Source organism: Podarcis bocagei (genome assembly GCF_964188305.1).
Source record: "Podarcis bocagei genome assembly, chromosome: 4".
In the NCBI taxonomy this organism is placed as follows: domain Eukaryota; kingdom Metazoa; phylum Chordata; class Lepidosauria; order Squamata; family Lacertidae; genus Podarcis; species Podarcis bocagei.
The window spans coordinates 25,493,788-25,512,097 of record NC_138128.1 but is presented as its reverse complement, the minus strand read 5'-3'; the positions used below and the strand labels follow the sequence as shown (position 1 = coordinate 25,512,097).

General features: G+C 43.4%; 2 protein-coding genes across 2 annotated transcripts in view; both read right to left on the bottom strand.

The window, feature by feature from the left end:
* The window catches only part of MINDY4B (MINDY family member 4B), a 45,985-nt gene extending 39,907 nt beyond the window's left edge, over nucleotides 1-6,078 (bottom strand). Inside the window, exon 1 of the mRNA XM_081190741.1 lies at nucleotides 5,679-6,078. Coding sequence (XP_081046867.1) covers nucleotides 5,679-5,681 — 3 coding nt within the window. The 5' untranslated portion in view covers nucleotides 5,682-6,078. The remainder of the gene's footprint in view (nucleotides 1-5,678) is intronic.
* Nucleotides 6,079-8,386: 2,308 nt separating this feature from the next.
* Nucleotides 8,387-18,097, bottom strand: CLRN1 (clarin 1). Its single transcript, XM_081190677.1, has 3 exons — nucleotides 17,764-18,097; nucleotides 11,120-11,299; nucleotides 8,387-9,945 (listed from the first exon to the last, which is right to left on the bottom strand). The coding sequence occupies exons 1-3, from the start codon at nucleotides 18,014-18,016 to the stop codon at nucleotides 9,680-9,682; spliced, it is 699 nt and encodes a 232-aa protein (XP_081046803.1). The 5' UTR covers nucleotides 18,017-18,097; the 3' UTR covers nucleotides 8,387-9,679.
* Between the last annotated feature and the right edge of the window lie 213 nt (nucleotides 18,098-18,310).

The window sequence follows — 18,310 nt, the reverse complement described above, 5'->3', positions numbered from 1 at the left end:
GGGCAGATATACTGCTTCATTTCCAGGCAGTGCATATCCTGCAGCTTCCTATTGAAAGCCTATTGCTTTTCATACCACAAATGTATACCCTCCAACATCCTGCAGAGGAAAACCAGGATGCCCATTTTGGGGAGCTGTGCTCTCGCAAGAGTCATGTGATTCACATGAGAGCACAGCCCCTCCCAAATGGCTGTCTTTTGGTGCCACACTCTCATGAGAGCCAAAACAGAACATCCCGGGATCCCATCAAAAGCCAGGGTAGGTTCTGTAATTCCAGAATGTCCTGCTCAAAGTGGGACAGTTGAAGGGTATGCTAAAGTTCTGGGATGCTTTGTTTCACCTTGGATGCACTGTAGCACAGCAATGTCCCTCCAGATGGAAATAATGCAGCAACACCAAGGAAGCATCGTGGAACAACTAACTAAGTATGATGTGTGGACAGTCCAGGGTAAACCCACCACTCATGCAGTATTATTGCACCGATGACATTTTGCAGAATATATCCACACCCAGAACCAACAGTGTGGAGGGCTTTCGAAAGTATACATAACCTGGTCTCCAAAATAAGGAGCAGCAAACTATCTCATTATTTATTTCTAAGATTTTCAGCAAACAGAGCTCTTTTGTGTGTATATGTTTACACACATATATTAAAAAGGCACTAATATATACACACATAAGGTAAAGGTAAAGGGACCCCTGACTGTTAAGTCCAGTCGAAGACGACTCTGGGGTTGCGCGCTCATCTCGCTTTACTGGCCGAGGGAGCCAGGGTTTGTCCACAGACAGCTTCCAGGCCATGTGGCCAGCATGACTAAGCTGCTTCTGGCGAACCATAGCAGCAAACGGAAATGCCGTTTACCTTCCCGCCAGAGATGTACCTATTTATCTACTTGCACTTGACGTGCTTTTGAACTGCTAGGTTGGCAGGAGCTGGGACTGAACAACAGGAGCTCACCCCGTCACAGGGATTTGAACCACTGACCTTCTGATCAGCAAGCTCTAAGCTCTGTGGTTCATACCACAGCGCCACCCGCATCCCTATATACACATAGGTATTATATTTAACACACACACATATATTAAAAAGGAGATAAAAAGGCCTAGCTGATTTTCTAGGCCCTGATACTTTAATTATAATTTTGTAAATACGTTTCTCACTTGGCTCTTTATAAAAAGGGCATCCAGACAGATGATGTAACACAATCTCCATTTAGGGTGAGCATGAATGCATCACCATAAAAGAGGAAACACATCACAAAAAAGTGAGAGCACTGGAAAGAACGGTTGCTTACCTTCTTCCACATCTTGCAAGTGTCCTATGGTTCTAGTGGACTTACTTGTGGTTTCAGAGCCTGGCTTCAGGAGAAGTTATTAATATGGCCTTAGAGACATCCTGCATACAGAGCCACTTCTTCACACAATGCATATTTAACCTATATAGAATTTGCTGCTGCAAGATGTAGCGACAGCCCCCAACTTGGATGGTTTTAAATGAGGTTTAGACAAATTCATAGGAGATGAGTGAGGAGAATACTGTTGTGTCCAGGTCCTGGTTTTGGGCTTCCTCACAGGCTTCTGGTTGGCCACTGTGAGAACAAGATGGTGGACTAGATGGGCCATTGGCCTCTTCTTATATTCTTATGTCACCAGCAAAAGAGAACCAGGGAGGGAAAGCCTTCCTGCTGACTGATTCTCCCCTGAACTTGCTCCCATCCTTGCATTTGGCCTCATAAGCAGCACCAAGCAACTTCAAAACAAACTAAAGTGCTTTTATTTATTAATTGGCCGGTAATTGCCCTTGAAAGAATAGCTCACAGCATTCTCTGCAGGAACAGCACATTTAAGAACAGTTGCTGCAGTGAGCAATGACATAAACTGTTAACTGCTGCGGACTATAATGAGATTTCATGGGAACTGGAGTGATAAAAGAACACTTCTGGGACTTGGGAGTCGAGAGTCGAGCGCGACATGCAAAAGAGAGGGGTTTGGACTGTGAAAGAGAGCAGGCCGATATTTGAGCAAACTGTGAAAGGAGCCCAAAATAGCTTTCTTTGAATTAATTTTAAAGCGGGAATTTGTCATTCACTGAGGTTCTCTGGAAAGCTCTTTCATGAAATATGGAGCAGTTTCGTGTGACATAACTTCATTTTTTCCTTATAACTTTACATCGGTGAAGCAGAGGTGATCAGAGGTTATTATTTAGAGGTGAGTATTTAACATCCCAACTACATATAGAGTGACCAGATGCAAAGAAGGATAGGTCTCATTTTACTCATCTAGTTGGCCACTGTGAGAACAGGATGCTGGACTAGATGGTCTGTGGGCCTGATCCACCAGGCTATTTTTTATGTTCTTGTGTTACATAATTATGAATGTCAGAATAAAGCTATCCTTTCTTCTTTTTCTCACCCTAGGTGAACATGGAACATTGAGCTGAATTTTATTTATATCTACAATAATTCAATTTAGAGATCTTAATTTGAACTGTGCATCTGAAAAGTTTGGCTACTTTCAGCTCTGTTTAGGAGCCAATATATCACAGAAGGCTGACTTACCCACTGGCTTTCATTTAAGTATTTAAATGGAAGAGCCAGCGTGGTGTAGTGGTTAAGAATGGTGGACTCATTAACTGTGACTTTAAAGATGAATGGGAACCCTTTACAAAGTATTTGAAGATGCAACAAAGCAAACTGGACTCCTTGGCTGGCTTTGAATAAACATTCACAAACTTTTTATTGATAATAATCAGCTAAATAGTTTGAGGATCTATACAACTGTGTAACATGCAGAAAACTGCATTTTTAGAGAAATCAAAGACTGGAACTGAGGGAAGTTGGGGGGTGGGGTGGGGTTTGTGGGGGGAGGGGGGAGGGAGGAAAAATGGGGGGGAATAAGAATGATATGTTTCTGGATAATATGTTTTGTTTTAATTTTGAATAAAAAAAGTTGTGTTGGTTTTTTTTTTTTAAAAAAAGAACGGTGGACTTGTAATCTGGTGAACTCAGCCTCACTCACTTCACAGAGTGTTTGTTGTGGGGGAGGAAGGGAAAGAAGATTGTTAGCTGCTTGGGACTCCTTAAGGGGAGTGAAAGGCAGGATATCAAGTCCAAACTCTTCTTCTTCTTCTTCACCACCTGACAAATACTGCTCCTTTTACTTTCATTATAAAGAGACGTATTGGCTGTGTTCCCACATTTTGGTAAACTGTGGCCTGGATTCAGCCAGCCCGGTGCACTAGCAGAAGTCAGAGCAAGGGCTCCCTCTTGCACAGCAGGGCTCTCCCCCCTCTCCTCTCTCTGTGAGCCCCCTGCGCCTCCCCCAAATCTGCTCTGGAGGGTGAGCAGAATCCCTGGAACACAGTGGGAAGAGAGTGGGGGGGGGTCATTCTGTCTGGCAAGCAGAAATGCTTGTGCTGACAGAATGATCAGAAGCGTGCAACATTGAATTCCTCTGCATGGTTAATGGACTGATCTCAGGTCAGGCCTTCGCAGCTTTCCAGATGGCTTCAGCACTTTACTAATGCAACATCTCTCCTTTAGTCACACTTGGGGCAGAGCTACAGCCAGAAGAGCACAGTGGGAGCTTTCCATGGTCCTGATAAAGTATGCCATGAACCTGGACATATCTTGGCTATGTCAAGCTACTTTCTTCTGAACCTGACTTTACTTTAGCAAAAGAGACTGTTGCCTGATGTGACCATACCTAAATAACTTTGCTATCACTTCCCCTGCCAACTCTAAGCCCCAGCAGAACAATATATTCAGTCAGAAATTAGTTATTGTTAGTGGAATAACCAGAGATTCTTTGTCAGATGTTCGTAATTGGGTATAAAATCACTGGATGTGGAAAAGAGTGCAGTGGTATGTGTTTAATAATTATGGAAGAGTTTCCCAAACTAAAATGTGGATTGAAGACAGATCTATATTGATTCACAAAAGGGAATTCTGCTAGCAAAGTAGTGTTCTTGGTTCCCACCCACCGTGTCTTCAGCACAGAGTTTAGAACATAAATTATGTCTCTGTGTAAAACAGAAGTTTGGAAAGGTCTGTTCTTGGTGTGAACAGAAGGTCCTTGTAATTTTTACTTTGGTGGACTACAACTCCCATCACATCCCATGTCTTGAACCCAAGGCTTGGGGAATAAATTTTGTGTGTGTGTGTGTTTCTGTTGAGCAGAGACTGGGAAGGTTAATCTCCTTTGTGCTAGTACCCCCTCTGACTTCTGCCATTGTCTTATGTGACAGATATTTGATCTTGTACGTTGATGTCAATGTTATGTATTCCTATGAACATCTTAAATGCCTTTTCTTTTTTCTGAACAAACAAGAATGTCTTGTGGCACCTTAAAAAGTAACAAATTGTCTAATGGCATACGTGTTGGTGAGAGGGGTGGCCCTGTAGACAGTGAGGTCAGAAGGAAATTAAATGCGTACATTACTGACTGGCAATTATATCATTAACACCAGCCGTTTGCAAGAACACTTCACCACAAGCGCAGGTTGCAAGGTCCTTTGTTCTTCCTTTCTAGGTGCTGCACTGTGGTTAATGCTTAATGTTCTGTGCTTAATGACATCACCAGGACCAGCTCCTAGGCCTCAGGTTTGGGCCTTAAAATCTCAGGGCCTGGGAGGCGCCTGACTGGCAACCCTAGTCAGAAGGAATGCTCAGTAAAGACCAGGCATAGTCTAAGCACCATGTAATCTTTGTGTAAGAGAACCAGGATGAACGCTGAATAAAAATATCATCTGGAGGGGCCCAGAAACCCTCTAAACAAAGAAATTAACTTCTTGGGGACAGCTAAGTTCCTCTGCTCCCTACATCCTGTGAAGCCTGTTATGCTCCTTCAGGAGTGCAAGGTGGTATTTTTTTTTTTTTTTTGAGACTGGTACATAATATGCCCACTCTTTTGTTATGGTACATAGGCTTAAGTTTCTCAGACAGCCCAATGAACCAAAAACCCAGTACTGATGAACATAGACTCTTATTTAATCATCAAAACTGCAATGTATAATAATAATAATAATAATAATAATAATAATAATAATAATAATAATAATAATAATAATATCACAGGGGGAAGGTGTATTTTAAGCTATCAATAATAAATTCTGTGTCAGGCCTCATTTGCACTACACAGTGGTACCTCGGGTTACATACGCTTCAGATGACATATGCTTTGGGTTACAGACTCCACTAACCCAGAAATAGTGCTTCAGGTTAAGAACTTTGCTTCAGAATGAGAACAGAAATCGTGCTCCGGTGGCGCAGCAGCAGCAGCAGGAGGCCCCATTAGCTAAAGTGGTGCTTCAGGTTAAGAACAGTTTCAGGTTAAGTACGGACCTCCAGAACGAATTAAGTCCTTAACCCGAGGTACCACTGTACATTTAAAGCAGTATCTTACCACTTTAAACAGTCATGGCTTCCCCCAAAGAATCCTGGAGAATGTAGTTAGAAGTGCTGTGAGTTGTTAGGAGACCCCAATTCCCTTCAGAGAGCTTTGATTCTCAGATTTCCCTGGTCTGAATGTACTGTATTATATTCCTCCACACCCTTTCTCATGAATTAGCTTGTCCTATGTCCCTCTGGAGCGGTTTCCATACAACAGCTATGCAAACTTCCTGTATTGCTAGACTTGCTCTCCTTTTTTATCCCTTTTGTTTTGCTCCTTTTTCTTACCATTTTATGTCATAGAAGGTCCTCAGAATCTCCTGTCTCCGAGCAATTTTCTGTCAGAAGTTGGATTTGTAGCTTCATGGCAGGCCAGAACCAAGGGTGCCTATTAGCTGAGTCTCTGCTAGAAAGTTAGCTGGAAAGTCATGCATGGAATTAGTGCCTTCCCCTCGGATGTCAACACTTTCCCTGTCGAGCTCACACCAAGCTATGCAGTAATAAGTAAACAATTGTTTCAAATAGGTACTATCAATTTACATTTATGTAGCATCTTCCGCCTGAACAAGTTTCAACGGGACTGCCGTTTCAAACTTCACTTCAGATTTTTGTGGTGGAATAATCTTTTGCAGAATACAACCTGCATCTGCTGAAGCGGTCAGGGTTGGCTCCTGCTTTGAGTGCCCAAGAGTGCTTTATTCCTGCTTCACCTGGTGCACCAGCTACAGCCATGCCTTGACAGGGATAGCTTGGCCACTGTGGTGCAGGCCTCAGTAACTTTAAACTGTACTATAGGGAAATATAGTGTGCATTGCAATAGTCCAGTCTAAAGTTACAGAGGGAACTAAGAGACGTGTGTGGCGCTGTGGTCTAAACCACAGGCTTGCTGATCAGAAGGTCGGCGGTTCGAATCCCCACAATGGGGTGAGCTCCCGTTGCTCGGTCCCAGCTCCTGCCCACCTAGCAGTTCGAAAGCATGTCAAGTGCAAGTAGATAAATAGGTACCACTCTGGCAGGAAGGTAAACGGCATTTCCGTGCGCTGCTCTGGTTCGCAAGAAGCAGCTTAGTCATGCTGGCCACATAACCCGGAAGTTGTCTGCAGACAAACTCCGGCTCCCTCGGCCTATAGAGCGAGATGAGCACCGCAACTTCAGAGTCGTCTGCGACTGGACCTAACGGTCAGGGGTACCTTTGCCTATACCTATAGGGAACTACCCCTGAACTTGGCTCATCCCACTCCACTGCCTGAGGCAAAACAATAAGGTACTGCCCTGTGTGCACACTGGCCACCCCCAATGAAGCCTCACTTACCAGGGTCATGGGGCTACGGCTTCCAGGTTTTGGCAAGATCTCACAGCAGCCCCATGAGATCTCACGGAGGTGTCCAGAGGCTCCGCAAAATCTCGTGGTGGTCTCGCAACATTTTGCAGGGCTCTCATAAGGTCTCGCCAGAACCCGGAATCTGCCATAATAACTTCTCCTCACTTCTCTGGTGGTACTGGCGGGCAGTGGCGTAGCATGGGTTGTCAGCACCCGCGGCAAGGCAAGTAATTTGCGCCCCTAACCCGTGGATTTGCGCCCCCTAACCAGTGGATTTGTGCCCCCTAACCCTAACCCCCAGATGTTGCGCCCGGTGCGGCCGGACCCCCCTGCACCCCCCACGCTACACCACTGCTGGCGGGGCAGGGGGAGAAATGATGACCACAGAGGAACCCTTGCATTCTGCTGTTAGTGGGAAGGCAGTTCTCACAACTGCCTCACTGGGGCAAGACCTGCTGGGAAGAGTTGCTGTGATCAGTAGGCCTGAGCCGTTTGGTTTCTTTGAACTATCTGTTAACTTCACTGACACTTGGTGAGTTATTGCTGACTTGCTCTCGACTCCTGCCTCGACGTGTCCGAAGAAAAGGATGCTATGATATGGGAATATGTGGCTGTGCATATATTTTGCTACCTATACACATACTGGGAGCAATGCGAATTGCAGGTGAAATTAAAAAAATAAGGTCTTTTATACAATAAATGTACCAACCAAGCACATACATGTGGACCACATGTCTGGAGTAGCACAGGAAGACCACCTTGAAACCATTTTGACTCCCAAACTGACTAAACTGTTTTCTCTGCAAGGAGGGAGGGGGTGAGGGAACCTTCCCATTGTCTCAGAAATTGGGAAATCACCATTTCAAAGGAATGACCAGACTACCAGGAAAGGCAATCAGATAAGGCATTATCAGATAACCTGACAGACAGGAAAAACAACATTCAAATTTCTGTTGTAGATCGCCTTTTCTGTGATGTAGGTATGATGTTTGTGGGGGGTTGTCTTGGGTTACACCCCTTCTGTGATGTATGTATGATGTATGAAGGGGTGGCACACCTTTGTTCTGGGTCTTCCTCCTTTCCTGCGTGTGAGGGGAGCACCCTGTTGCAATAGCTTTAATAAAGATCAGGCTTACTAGCTGCTTTGCTTCTCAATATTCTCTGGTTGGCCTCTGTTATTTTCTCCTACCAATGGAGAACCTACAAAGGACTCTATAAGGGCTCTTGTGTCCCCCAAAAGGGAATAAGTGTAGATTTTGTTTATTACACAGGAAATAGAAGAAACAGAAGAGGCGAAGTATCTGGCTAGACACTGCGAGAAGAGAATGCTAGACTAGAAGTACCATTAGCTTGATCAAGCAGGCTATTCTTATGTTTACATTCCCATGATGTTATGGGCAGAATGTTTTGTTACTCAGAAATACCAAATGTAGTGATAAAGTACTGAATAAACCAGTCATTCTCACCCTTTTGCCTACTAAATGCTTTGACTACAACTCTTATCACTCTAATCATGACCCTGTTGGCTGGGGCTGTAGTTTAAAACAGCTGCAGAGCAGCAGGCTGCGGAAGGCTGGAGTAAGTTATAAGAAATTCCCGCACAGATTAGTTTTCTTCTTCTCTTTCTCTTCATGCCATGTCCCCCCCTGACAATCACTTGAAAGTGCTATGGAAGAACGAGGGGAAGAATGTATTTATTGTCTGAAGTACCACTTTGCACACCAGGAGGATCAGACCTCTATTTCTAAAACTGAAGCTTATAAAAGTGAAAAACAAAATAAAAGCATTACAAAACGAGAACAAAAATGCCACAATGTTAGATTAGATTTTAGGTGCTACGTTTGGAATCAGCTCTTCAAATACTTGATATTAAACACACTGAGCAGCATCTTTGGTAAAGTTTGCAAACCAGGAATTTGCATCTAAATCCACTCCATATAAGTAAAAAATATAGGCTGGCACCCAACCTTTCCACTCTGTGAATGGAAGGAGCTTCCATTCGTGGAACATGAGGTGAGCTCGTAGAAGGGGTCCTCCTGTGAATACAACTCTTTTTCTGTGACTAAAATTTAACTTGGTTGCTGCCAATACAGTTTCTTTTAAAGTTAGTGCCTTTTCATGAAGGAGCCCTTATTCCAATTTTCTAGGGGAGAAGTCAAGTTCTTATTCTTGTCCTGATACACAGATTTTTAAGAGTAATACTTCTAGAACACCATCTTCTTTGCATGAGAGGAAAGCACATGCTGTCCTCTTCTACTGAAATGGCTGTCTAAGTTTTGAGTTTTTGCTTTTATCGCACTATTTCAGGAACATTACATTCCTCTAGGGTTCTAGATCTTGGAAGAAAACAATGGGATGGTTTGGACATAATGCCAAACAATGGTTTGCCATGATGTCCAAACAAATGCCATTGGGCAAACCATTGTTTGTGAGTGGCCGGCAAACTAGGATCTGATAACAGGGTCTGCAAGCCATGGTTTAGAGATGGCTTGCACATCTTAGTTTGTGCAAACCAGCTTGGCATTGCATCCGAACCAACAAATCATGGTTTGAGATGATGCTCAACCTTTGAGGTTGTTTGGGAAAGCACCCAGGGATTATCAGGAAAGGTGAGAGAAAAGGAATCCCACACGAGTTATCTCTGTATCTGGAACACACAACTTCATTAGGAATCTAAACTACAGTTATCACAAACCATTGTTTGACATTACATCTAAACCAACTCAATACCTTCCTAGTGACAAGTTATCACCTACTGCGAGCCACATAACTCTTATTGATATTATTTAATTCATTTTTTGTGCTGGTATATCTCTGTAAATGTCTCTGGCTCACAATATACAAATACATGTTTGTTTGTTTGTTTGTTTGTTTGTTTAAAAAACAGCCTTTAAACCCATTTACATTTGGTGTCTTGGGGGAAAAGGTCATGATGAACCATTTTCATTAAACATGGTTCAAAACCTGTTTAGTACATTAGATCAACTGCTCCATTTGCTGTCTCTGAATCTTTCGACTTTGAAAAAGGAAACTCAAATCCAGCAAGGCGTATTAGCAAAATGTTCAGAATGTGTACCAATGAGCACACCAGAATGATCCAGAATGAATTTGCAAACTGCTCACTGTGAGTTTTAAAAATAAAGCTCCCTTCTTTATAATTAGCTATTTTCTCTGAGAGGTGGTGGATTTTCACTTCTGATGAAAAGAGTATCATGATGAGGCAGCCACAAGAAACTGAAAAAGAAGAAAATCCAAAATTAGCATTTTGACAGTTTTCTAACGGACCTTTGCACAACGGGGCAGTATTTCTGTTTTCTTTGCAGTTCAGTAGTTACAAAGCAGCACCCCACTTTGTATATCTCTTCTGTGGGGTGCACCATGGTTTACTCCAATAACTAATGTGGTAAAAAAGGGAAAGGTACCCCTGACCGTTAGGTCCAGACACAGACGACTCTGGGGTTGTGCGCTTATCTCGCTCTATAGGCCGGGGAGTCGGCGTTTGTCCGCAGACAGCTTCCGGGTCATGTGGCTAGCACGACTAAGCCACTTCTGGTGAACCAGAGCAGCGCACGGAAATGCCGTTTACCTTCCCGCTGGAACAGTACCTATTTATTTACTTGCACTTGACTTGCTTTCGAACCGCTAGGTGGGCAGGAGCTGGGACTGAACAATGGGAGCTCACCCTGTCGCAGGGATTCGAACCACCGACCTTCTGATTGGCAAGGCCAAGGCTCTGTGGTTTAGACCACAGTGCCACCCACTAATACCTAATGTGGTAGGTAACCAGATTGCCTCAAATGGGAGTGCAATGAGAAGAAATCACATCAAAATGATGGGAGGAAATTTCCCTAGTTGGGTTTATATTTCAGTGTTAAGAGGTGAAAACAGGCAAAATGCAAGGCAGGGGCAGGGAACCTCCAGACCATGGGCCAATTAAAACCCAGCACGTGTCCCAATTTGACCCATGAGGACGTTCTACCAAACCACACCCACTTGCCCCACACCTGACATCACAGGTGATATCAAATGTGAGGCACATAGAGACATGGCTGAATCAGCTGCACAACTGGGTTTTTCATGGGCAATGCAACTGAGCAGAAGACCCCTGCAGAGAGTAGCTTTGTCAACCCTCTGCTGAACATATGCTGGCAAATCTCCTTGCACTATTGTTCCCAATCACCCAGCAGCCAGCTGGCGGTCAGGCACTTGGGAAGCACTGTGCAAGGGACTTTGACAGGTGCCAGTCATCTGGGGTTGTGATGCCAGATGATTGACAGATGGGTTGTCCCGCCCATCAGTCAAAGCTGGCCCACAAGAGCCCACAAAATGTAAGGGATACTTTGCTTAACCACTCTTTCATCCCAGGCTCTGACAAACATAACCACGGCATTACATTTGGAACACTTACATGAGATGAAGCTCCACAGGTACAGCCCTAGCGGACCATGCAGTGTTTCATAGGGTTTGCCGAATGCGTTGTACATGAAGAACCCAGTCTCAATCAGGGCAAACACTAACAACGCCAAAGAGAAGAGGATAACACTCACATGGATACTCGCAGGGATAACTTTGAACAAATCTGGAAAAACTAAAAAAACAAACACACACACAAAAGAACAAGAGACAGAGAATGGAATTACTGCGGAAATCAGGCAAAGTTGTCATCTCTGAAAAACAAGACTCCGATGCCATGAAACATGCTTATCATTGGGAGATGGAAGAAACTGATAAGGTGAGAAGAACTGTTCAAAAACACTTAACAAAGAAATAATAGCAGGACCCAATGTCTACATTTATGGCCCAATACATAAGAATTTTCTGAGAAGCAAAAGTATCAGAATGATCCTTGCAAGTTAGGTTTACGGTGATATTCTGGAAGGCAGGGTAGTTAAATAAGGGCTCATAAAACATCCAGTTTCAATATTGGGTCAAGACCAAGAAATTCTTGCCTGGGTTTAGGAATAGACTTGAGTAGGTGTGGTAACAGGCCGAGTGCAACAAGCAAGTTTGACTAAGGCTTGGATGGCCAAGGATTGGCCTTCCAGGGTCAGCTGACACACACCTGATCAAAATGAAGGAAATGTGCCCTTTCGAGGAAGCTAAAGGTGGTGAATGTTTCATAGGAATCATTGGTGTGGTGGTGGTTTATACTCTGTTTTGGTGTGTCTCTGTTTTGGCCCAGCCCCATTAAATATGGTAACCTATTCTATACATAAATGTTTAAAGTATTCAGAGTGGATTGCGAACTAGGCTTGCTACCACAGGGCGATTTTCAAATATTTCTACACAGTTTAGTGACAGCAGATATACAGTATCAGAATGAATCATTGAATGCAGAGTAAATGCTCCCACTCCATGGGGGTATGATTAAGCCAGTGCTAATACTCCTTTGAACTGCCTTGCTGTGGTTAGAACATGCTGAGAAAAAGCTCTGTAGGCACTTCAAATAAATTTATCTACCATGTAAAATGTAAATTGCTAGCAAGTGGGTTTGTGGCAGGCAATGCAGTCGGCATATCAGAGCCATACAACATTGCTTGATTCAATCCAATTCAATTTGTTGATTATTTGTAATATGACCATTGCTTCCTTCTTGCTCAGTGGTTGCAATAAGTCAATGGGAAATTGAAAGACTATGTACTGTACATTAATTACAAACATAAGAAAAAAATATTTCAAAAAGAGACTCTCAGGTTGTGTTGTTTTTTAATTCTTTGAGACAGGAGTTGGTTCTAGCAGACAGTAGAAAAGCACAGATAATTTCAACTTTTGGTTTTTGTTTTAATATTTGTAAAATAAGAAATGATGATGACGATGACAGCAAAGTTCATTAAAATAAGCTTGTAAAAAAACATGTCACTGGGCCAAGTTCAAAGTGTTAGTATAAAGGCTCAAATGGCTTAGACCCAGGTATTTGAAGGGGCATCTCAGGTATAATCCTATATAAGGTCAGCTGCAGTAGATTATGAGATCTGTAGCTTGTCAGTGGGACTTCTAAGCAATAACACCTCAGTGGTCATGGCACACTCTACCCTCTGAGGTTTGGCTGGGAACAAATTTGATTACTTTTTGGCCCCAGCTAAAAGCTTTCCTTTTCCACCAGGCCTAGACAAATTAAATTAAAACAAACAAATAAATAAAATTCTGAAAGAGCCATTATGTACCTGATAAATACTTGGCTATGTACTTGGTTGATATACTTTAGAGTTGGAGATAGTTGTAATTTAAAATATAGGATTATATCCAACCCTGCTGTTCCACTAGTGCAACAGACGTGAGTGATGGAACTTCGCCCTCCTCGCGCTCCCTGCTGCAGCCCCACATACACCTTCAAAAGTGAAGGACCCTCCGAAGCAGATTTTGGGGTTGCACGGGGAGAGGAGAGGATGGGGAAATGTTGCATGGGCACGACTCCCTTCATCCAGTACTGGATATGACCCTTAATGTATTGTTGTTTTTACTGTGCATTGTATTTTGCATTGTTGTGTCCTGCTGCAAGTTCATAGGCTCCCAGTACCTTTCCAGGCACAATTCAAAGTGTTGGTGCTGACCTTTAAAGCCCTGAATGGCCTTGGCCCAGTATACCTGAAGGAGTGTCTCCACCCCTATCATTCTGCCTGGACACTGAGGTTCGGTGCTAAGGGCCTTCTGGCGGTTCCCTCACTGCAAGAAGCGAAGTTATAGGGCCTATATGCAGAGGGCCTTTTCGGTAGTGGCACCCGCCCTGTGGAACGCCCTCCCACCAGATGTCAAAGAAATAAACAACTATCTGACTTTTAGAATACAGCTGAAAGTAGCCCTGTTTAGGGAAGCTTTTAATATTTGATGAATTATTGTATTTTAATATTTTGCTGGAAGCTGCAGAGAGTGGCTGGGGAAACCCAGACAGATGGGTGGGATATAAATAATATATTATTATTATTATTATTATTATTATTATTATTATTATTATTATTACTCATGTATGATGAGAGGTGGGATGTAAATCCTGCCGACAAACAACTTGAGAAAGGACACTATTCTCTTACATAGCTTGTTTCCTCTGTTCGTCACTAGTACGTGGTCGCAACATGGCTTATTTCTGAGTAGACGTGCATAGGATTGCATGGTAAGGTTGCAGTCCTAAACACACCTACTAGGAAGTAAGCATCATAAAACACAATGGTGCTCACTTGTGAGTAAGCACATGCAAGGGCACATTGTGCAAAAATGTGAACTGTTTACACAGCTTGCAAATTTCATTTTCCCTTGATGCAAGATTGAGTTTGTTTCTTTCCAGCACAGATTTGGTTTTATATACAGTGGTACCTCGAGTTACAGACGCTTCAGGTTACAGAGTCCACTAACCCAGAAATAGTACCTCGGGTTAAGAACTTTGCTTCAGGATGAGAACAGAAATCATGCGGTGCTGGCGCGGCGGCAGCAGGAGGCCCCATTAGCTAAAGTGGTACCTCAGGTTAAGAACAGTTTCAGGTTAAGAACAGACCTCCAGAAAAAATTAAGTTCTTAACCCGAGGTACCACTGTGTATCAGAAGCAGCTTTTGTCATGCTTATTGCCATGCCACACACAACACTGGGTCGTGCAGGCTGTTTCCCTCAATAGCGACATTCAGAACTTTTTACATATCATTAAACTTTTATAGGTGACTACCAGATAAAATTAACGCAGCAGCAATGTTGCCCTGGAAGAGAAGACAGACCTTCATTATAAGCATTGAATCTGCATGCCAGTGGCCTTTAGAAAATGAACCGCTGACCCAGAAACAGACAAAAGCCAGAGTAAATGAAGCAGAAGGCTTTCCTGAGGCTGAATGGGTTTTACAGGCAGAGCAAATTCATTTTACAATTAAAAGAGATATAGCGGCCAACAGGGAGAGCATTTAATGGGCGCAAACGCAGGACTAAAACAAGGCAGATGATTTAATCCTTTCTTCTCAGCCTTGCCATGCTGTGCTTCAATGCATTAAAATGCAAACACATCTACTGTAAATGGTAACATTTCCTAAGACATTTATAGCCATTTAGGGAGAGAGTTTCCTTGTGGATTGCAGCAAAGGCAGTGAACAACAGCCAATGTTCCCTAGTAATTACACAGCAGACTGAATCTTGTATTGGAAGCAGCTGCCTTTAAGCTACTGGACATTATATAACATTAATAAATTCCATCTAGGTGTATGTTCATCCAGTAAAAAAAAAAAAAAGTTCATTCAAAGTAAATATGACTGCTATTTCAGACTGCCATTACTTTTCTCTGTCCCCGGATTAATCACAGAGCTCTGCTCTGGTGCCAAATAGATAATTGCAAACTCCTTTTTCCATCATAAAAGGCAGATGACACAAGTACTGTACAATCGATACGGGGTGAGTGGGCAGAATTGAGTCGTGCTTCTGACTCGCCACTGATTTCTGTGTGTTGATCAAGTCATCTTTATGTGTGGAACTTGAATGTATCTGCTCTCTGTGCAGGTAAACTGATCAATGTGTAGAGTGTTTGAGTGGACCAGTGGGAATGACCCCATACCCGCCCTCCTTTTTGCTTTGATTGTGGGTGGATATGTTATCTAAACAAGGCTGCAAACAATTGCCCGGGGAGGTCTATTCGCATTAGTCTCATGGTGTGCCAGGAAGTAGACTGATGCAACCCAGCTTCCTCATGGTTTTTCACCTGGCATTCATCACACATGTTCCCAGGTGAGAACATGCATGAAGTGGGGACATGCGGGACAGGGCAGGACAGTTACGGCATGCCAACTGCACCAGATCAACTTACCTCCCTTTGCAAAACCCTCACATGGAATGGATATTTCATAGCATTTGGGGGTGGGGGTGGGAATAAGGATATGTTCCAACAATATATTTTCAATGAAGAATAGCTTCCACAGTGTTCAAATGTTCAAGCTCTCGACTGCCATCTGTTTAGATCAGGGGTCAGCAAACTTACTGCGCCTCGGGCTGGTGTCCCCAGTGCCAATCACGAGGTGGGCCGGAGGGCGGGGGAGCACGTGCCCATACGTGTGCGCAGTGGCGTAGTGTGGGGGGTGCAGGGGGGGCCGGCCGCACCGGGCGCAACATCTGGGGGTTAGGGTTAGGGGCCGCAAATCCACGGGTTAGGGGGCGCAAATCCACGGGTTAGGGGGCGCAAATTACTTGCCTTGCCCCGGGTGCTGACAACCCACGCTACGCCACTGTGTGTGCGCACATGCTATTTCCGGCACACTTCTGGGTCGGAGGAGCACCGGAAATAGCTTGTGCACATGTGCACGGGCCTCCTCTGACCAGGATGTGCGCCGCAAATAATGCTTGCGCATGTGCAAATAATGCTTGCGCATGCGCACAAGCTATTTCCGGTGCTCCTCCGACCCGGAAGTGGGCAGCCATGCAGCGCTAGTAAGAGCGGGCAGTGGGAGCTGGTGGCAGGGATTGCTGTGGGCCGGATAAACGAGTCCCTTGGGCCTTATCCGGCCCGAGGGGCCTTAGTTTGGGGACCCCTGGTTTAGATTGTGGGTTGAGTTCCCCCCTCTGACTTAGGTGTTAGGGGAAATTCAGAAGCTTTTCTTTCGAAACCGCATTACCTGCACCTGGTAAACTGTCTTCTAACTTAACTGCGGTTAGTGGAATCGAGCCAATTTCAAGCTATGTTTTATGATGCCAACTTCTTACCATTAACTATTAAGATTAGGCACAATATAGGGTTCAGACGATGTGCCAACATATGATTAATTTGGAATGGAAGCGAAAGCTTCTGAGCAACTTGCAATCATGCCAGAGGAAGGAAGAGGGTACATGAGGAGTCCAAGCCTCCATACAGACTGTTCTCATAATACTATGTGCACTAACTCATGGGAATGGACTATGTCTTAAGCATTCTTCCAGCTCCACCATCTTAATAAACAAAGTTTGGTTAGTGCTTCCTAGATTCTTTAGCAAGTCATTCTGAGAATTCCTACAGGGTGACAGGGAGCGGGAAGCAATGATAAGCAGGATTTTCAGAGAGGTCTCAAGAACTGCTAAAGCCTACTATAGAATGCAGTTAGATGAAGCAATTCTCAATAATATCCAAAATGAATTTGGTCTACTTCCTCTGCACAGTCAATCATTTTCATGTCTGCAGTTCAGGACGTACACCAGAAATGACTCACACAAGCCACAATGTTTCTCTGCAGATTACTTGCAAATTGTTTCTGGTAAGAAAATAAATGTTAGGTGGCATATTATGAACTCTTCTCCAGATAACCATTATTTCTTTTTAATGTGGTGCTATGCAAAAATCAAGTGCATGACTGACCATTTTAACATTATTTACTCCTGGAAGGTAAACAGATGAACTGCAAAACTCTCATCCTATGTAACTCTGCAGTTGCCAATCCTGGATAATAATGATTTGTCGAGCAAGTGAGGCTGTATTCCTATGCACGCTTACTTAGAAGTAAGCTCATTGGATTTCGACTGGACTTGCTTCTGAGTACACCTGTATAAGATTGGACTCTGGCATTTAGATTTTTAGCTGATGAATAAGTCCCAGTAGACTCAATTGACTTACTTTTGAGTAAACATGCAGAGGATTGGACTGTTGATTTCTCACAGTCTGCATATCCCGAACATAAACAAGTATTTACAATAGTTCTCGTTCCTTCCCGCTCATTTCATTAATATTAAAATGACAATATTAAAATGACAATAATTCAATAAGAATTAATAACATAACAACAATAATTAAAAGAGACACCAAAGCACAGTATTGGAAAAGAGTTTGAAAAATTAAGGCTGTGATGCCATGCAAGCTTTCTTGAAAGGAAATCCTACAGAACTCTGTGGGCCTTACTCCCAAGAAGACATGCACAGGATCTGACTGCTCCTTCAACTAGCAAGCTATTATAACAGTAAATACATGTTGATAGAAGAAGCACATGATGTATATTACGGTGACATAATTTCACATCTCCCACTAGCACATCTTTTGGAAGAAACAGGAGAATGCTCATGTACGTATCTGTCGGACCACGATAGCATGCACTAAAGCATTAAATAATTCAGATGTCATTGTTACTTACATGAAAACCGAAAAGGTCTCCCTCCGAGCCCGCATTGTCTAACCCTCTCCCCATAGAAAAGTCCATACTGAATTTCACCAATAAACTTCTCTAATTCTTGGCCGGTAGCATTGACAAGCAGCGCTCCAGTTTTGCAGAGTATTCTTCCTCTGAGCCACAGCTGAGTTCCGATGGCTGCTGCAATACTGAGAGCACAAGCAAAACTTAGCACGCCAGCAACACAGAATAACACTTTCTTCTGTTGGGCTGGCATATATAATCCTGGATGGCATACAAACAACCTGGAAAATGCAGCCTCAAATAAAACCTTTAGCAAAGTGTGTTTTGCACCATCTCCTCTCTGTGTCACTTGAGAACAAAGGTTTAAGATAACAGATGGAACCCTCAGTGTAATTTGATGAATGCCTCCCCCCCCCTTTTTCTAAACAGCCCTTTGTCTGATTGGGTGAGCTGAAAATTCCAGAAACAGACATGGCTCTCCAATTAAGTTAGCAACTTTGCAAAGAAGTTGTGCAAGGTTTCATTTGGGAGATATCAGTACAGATAT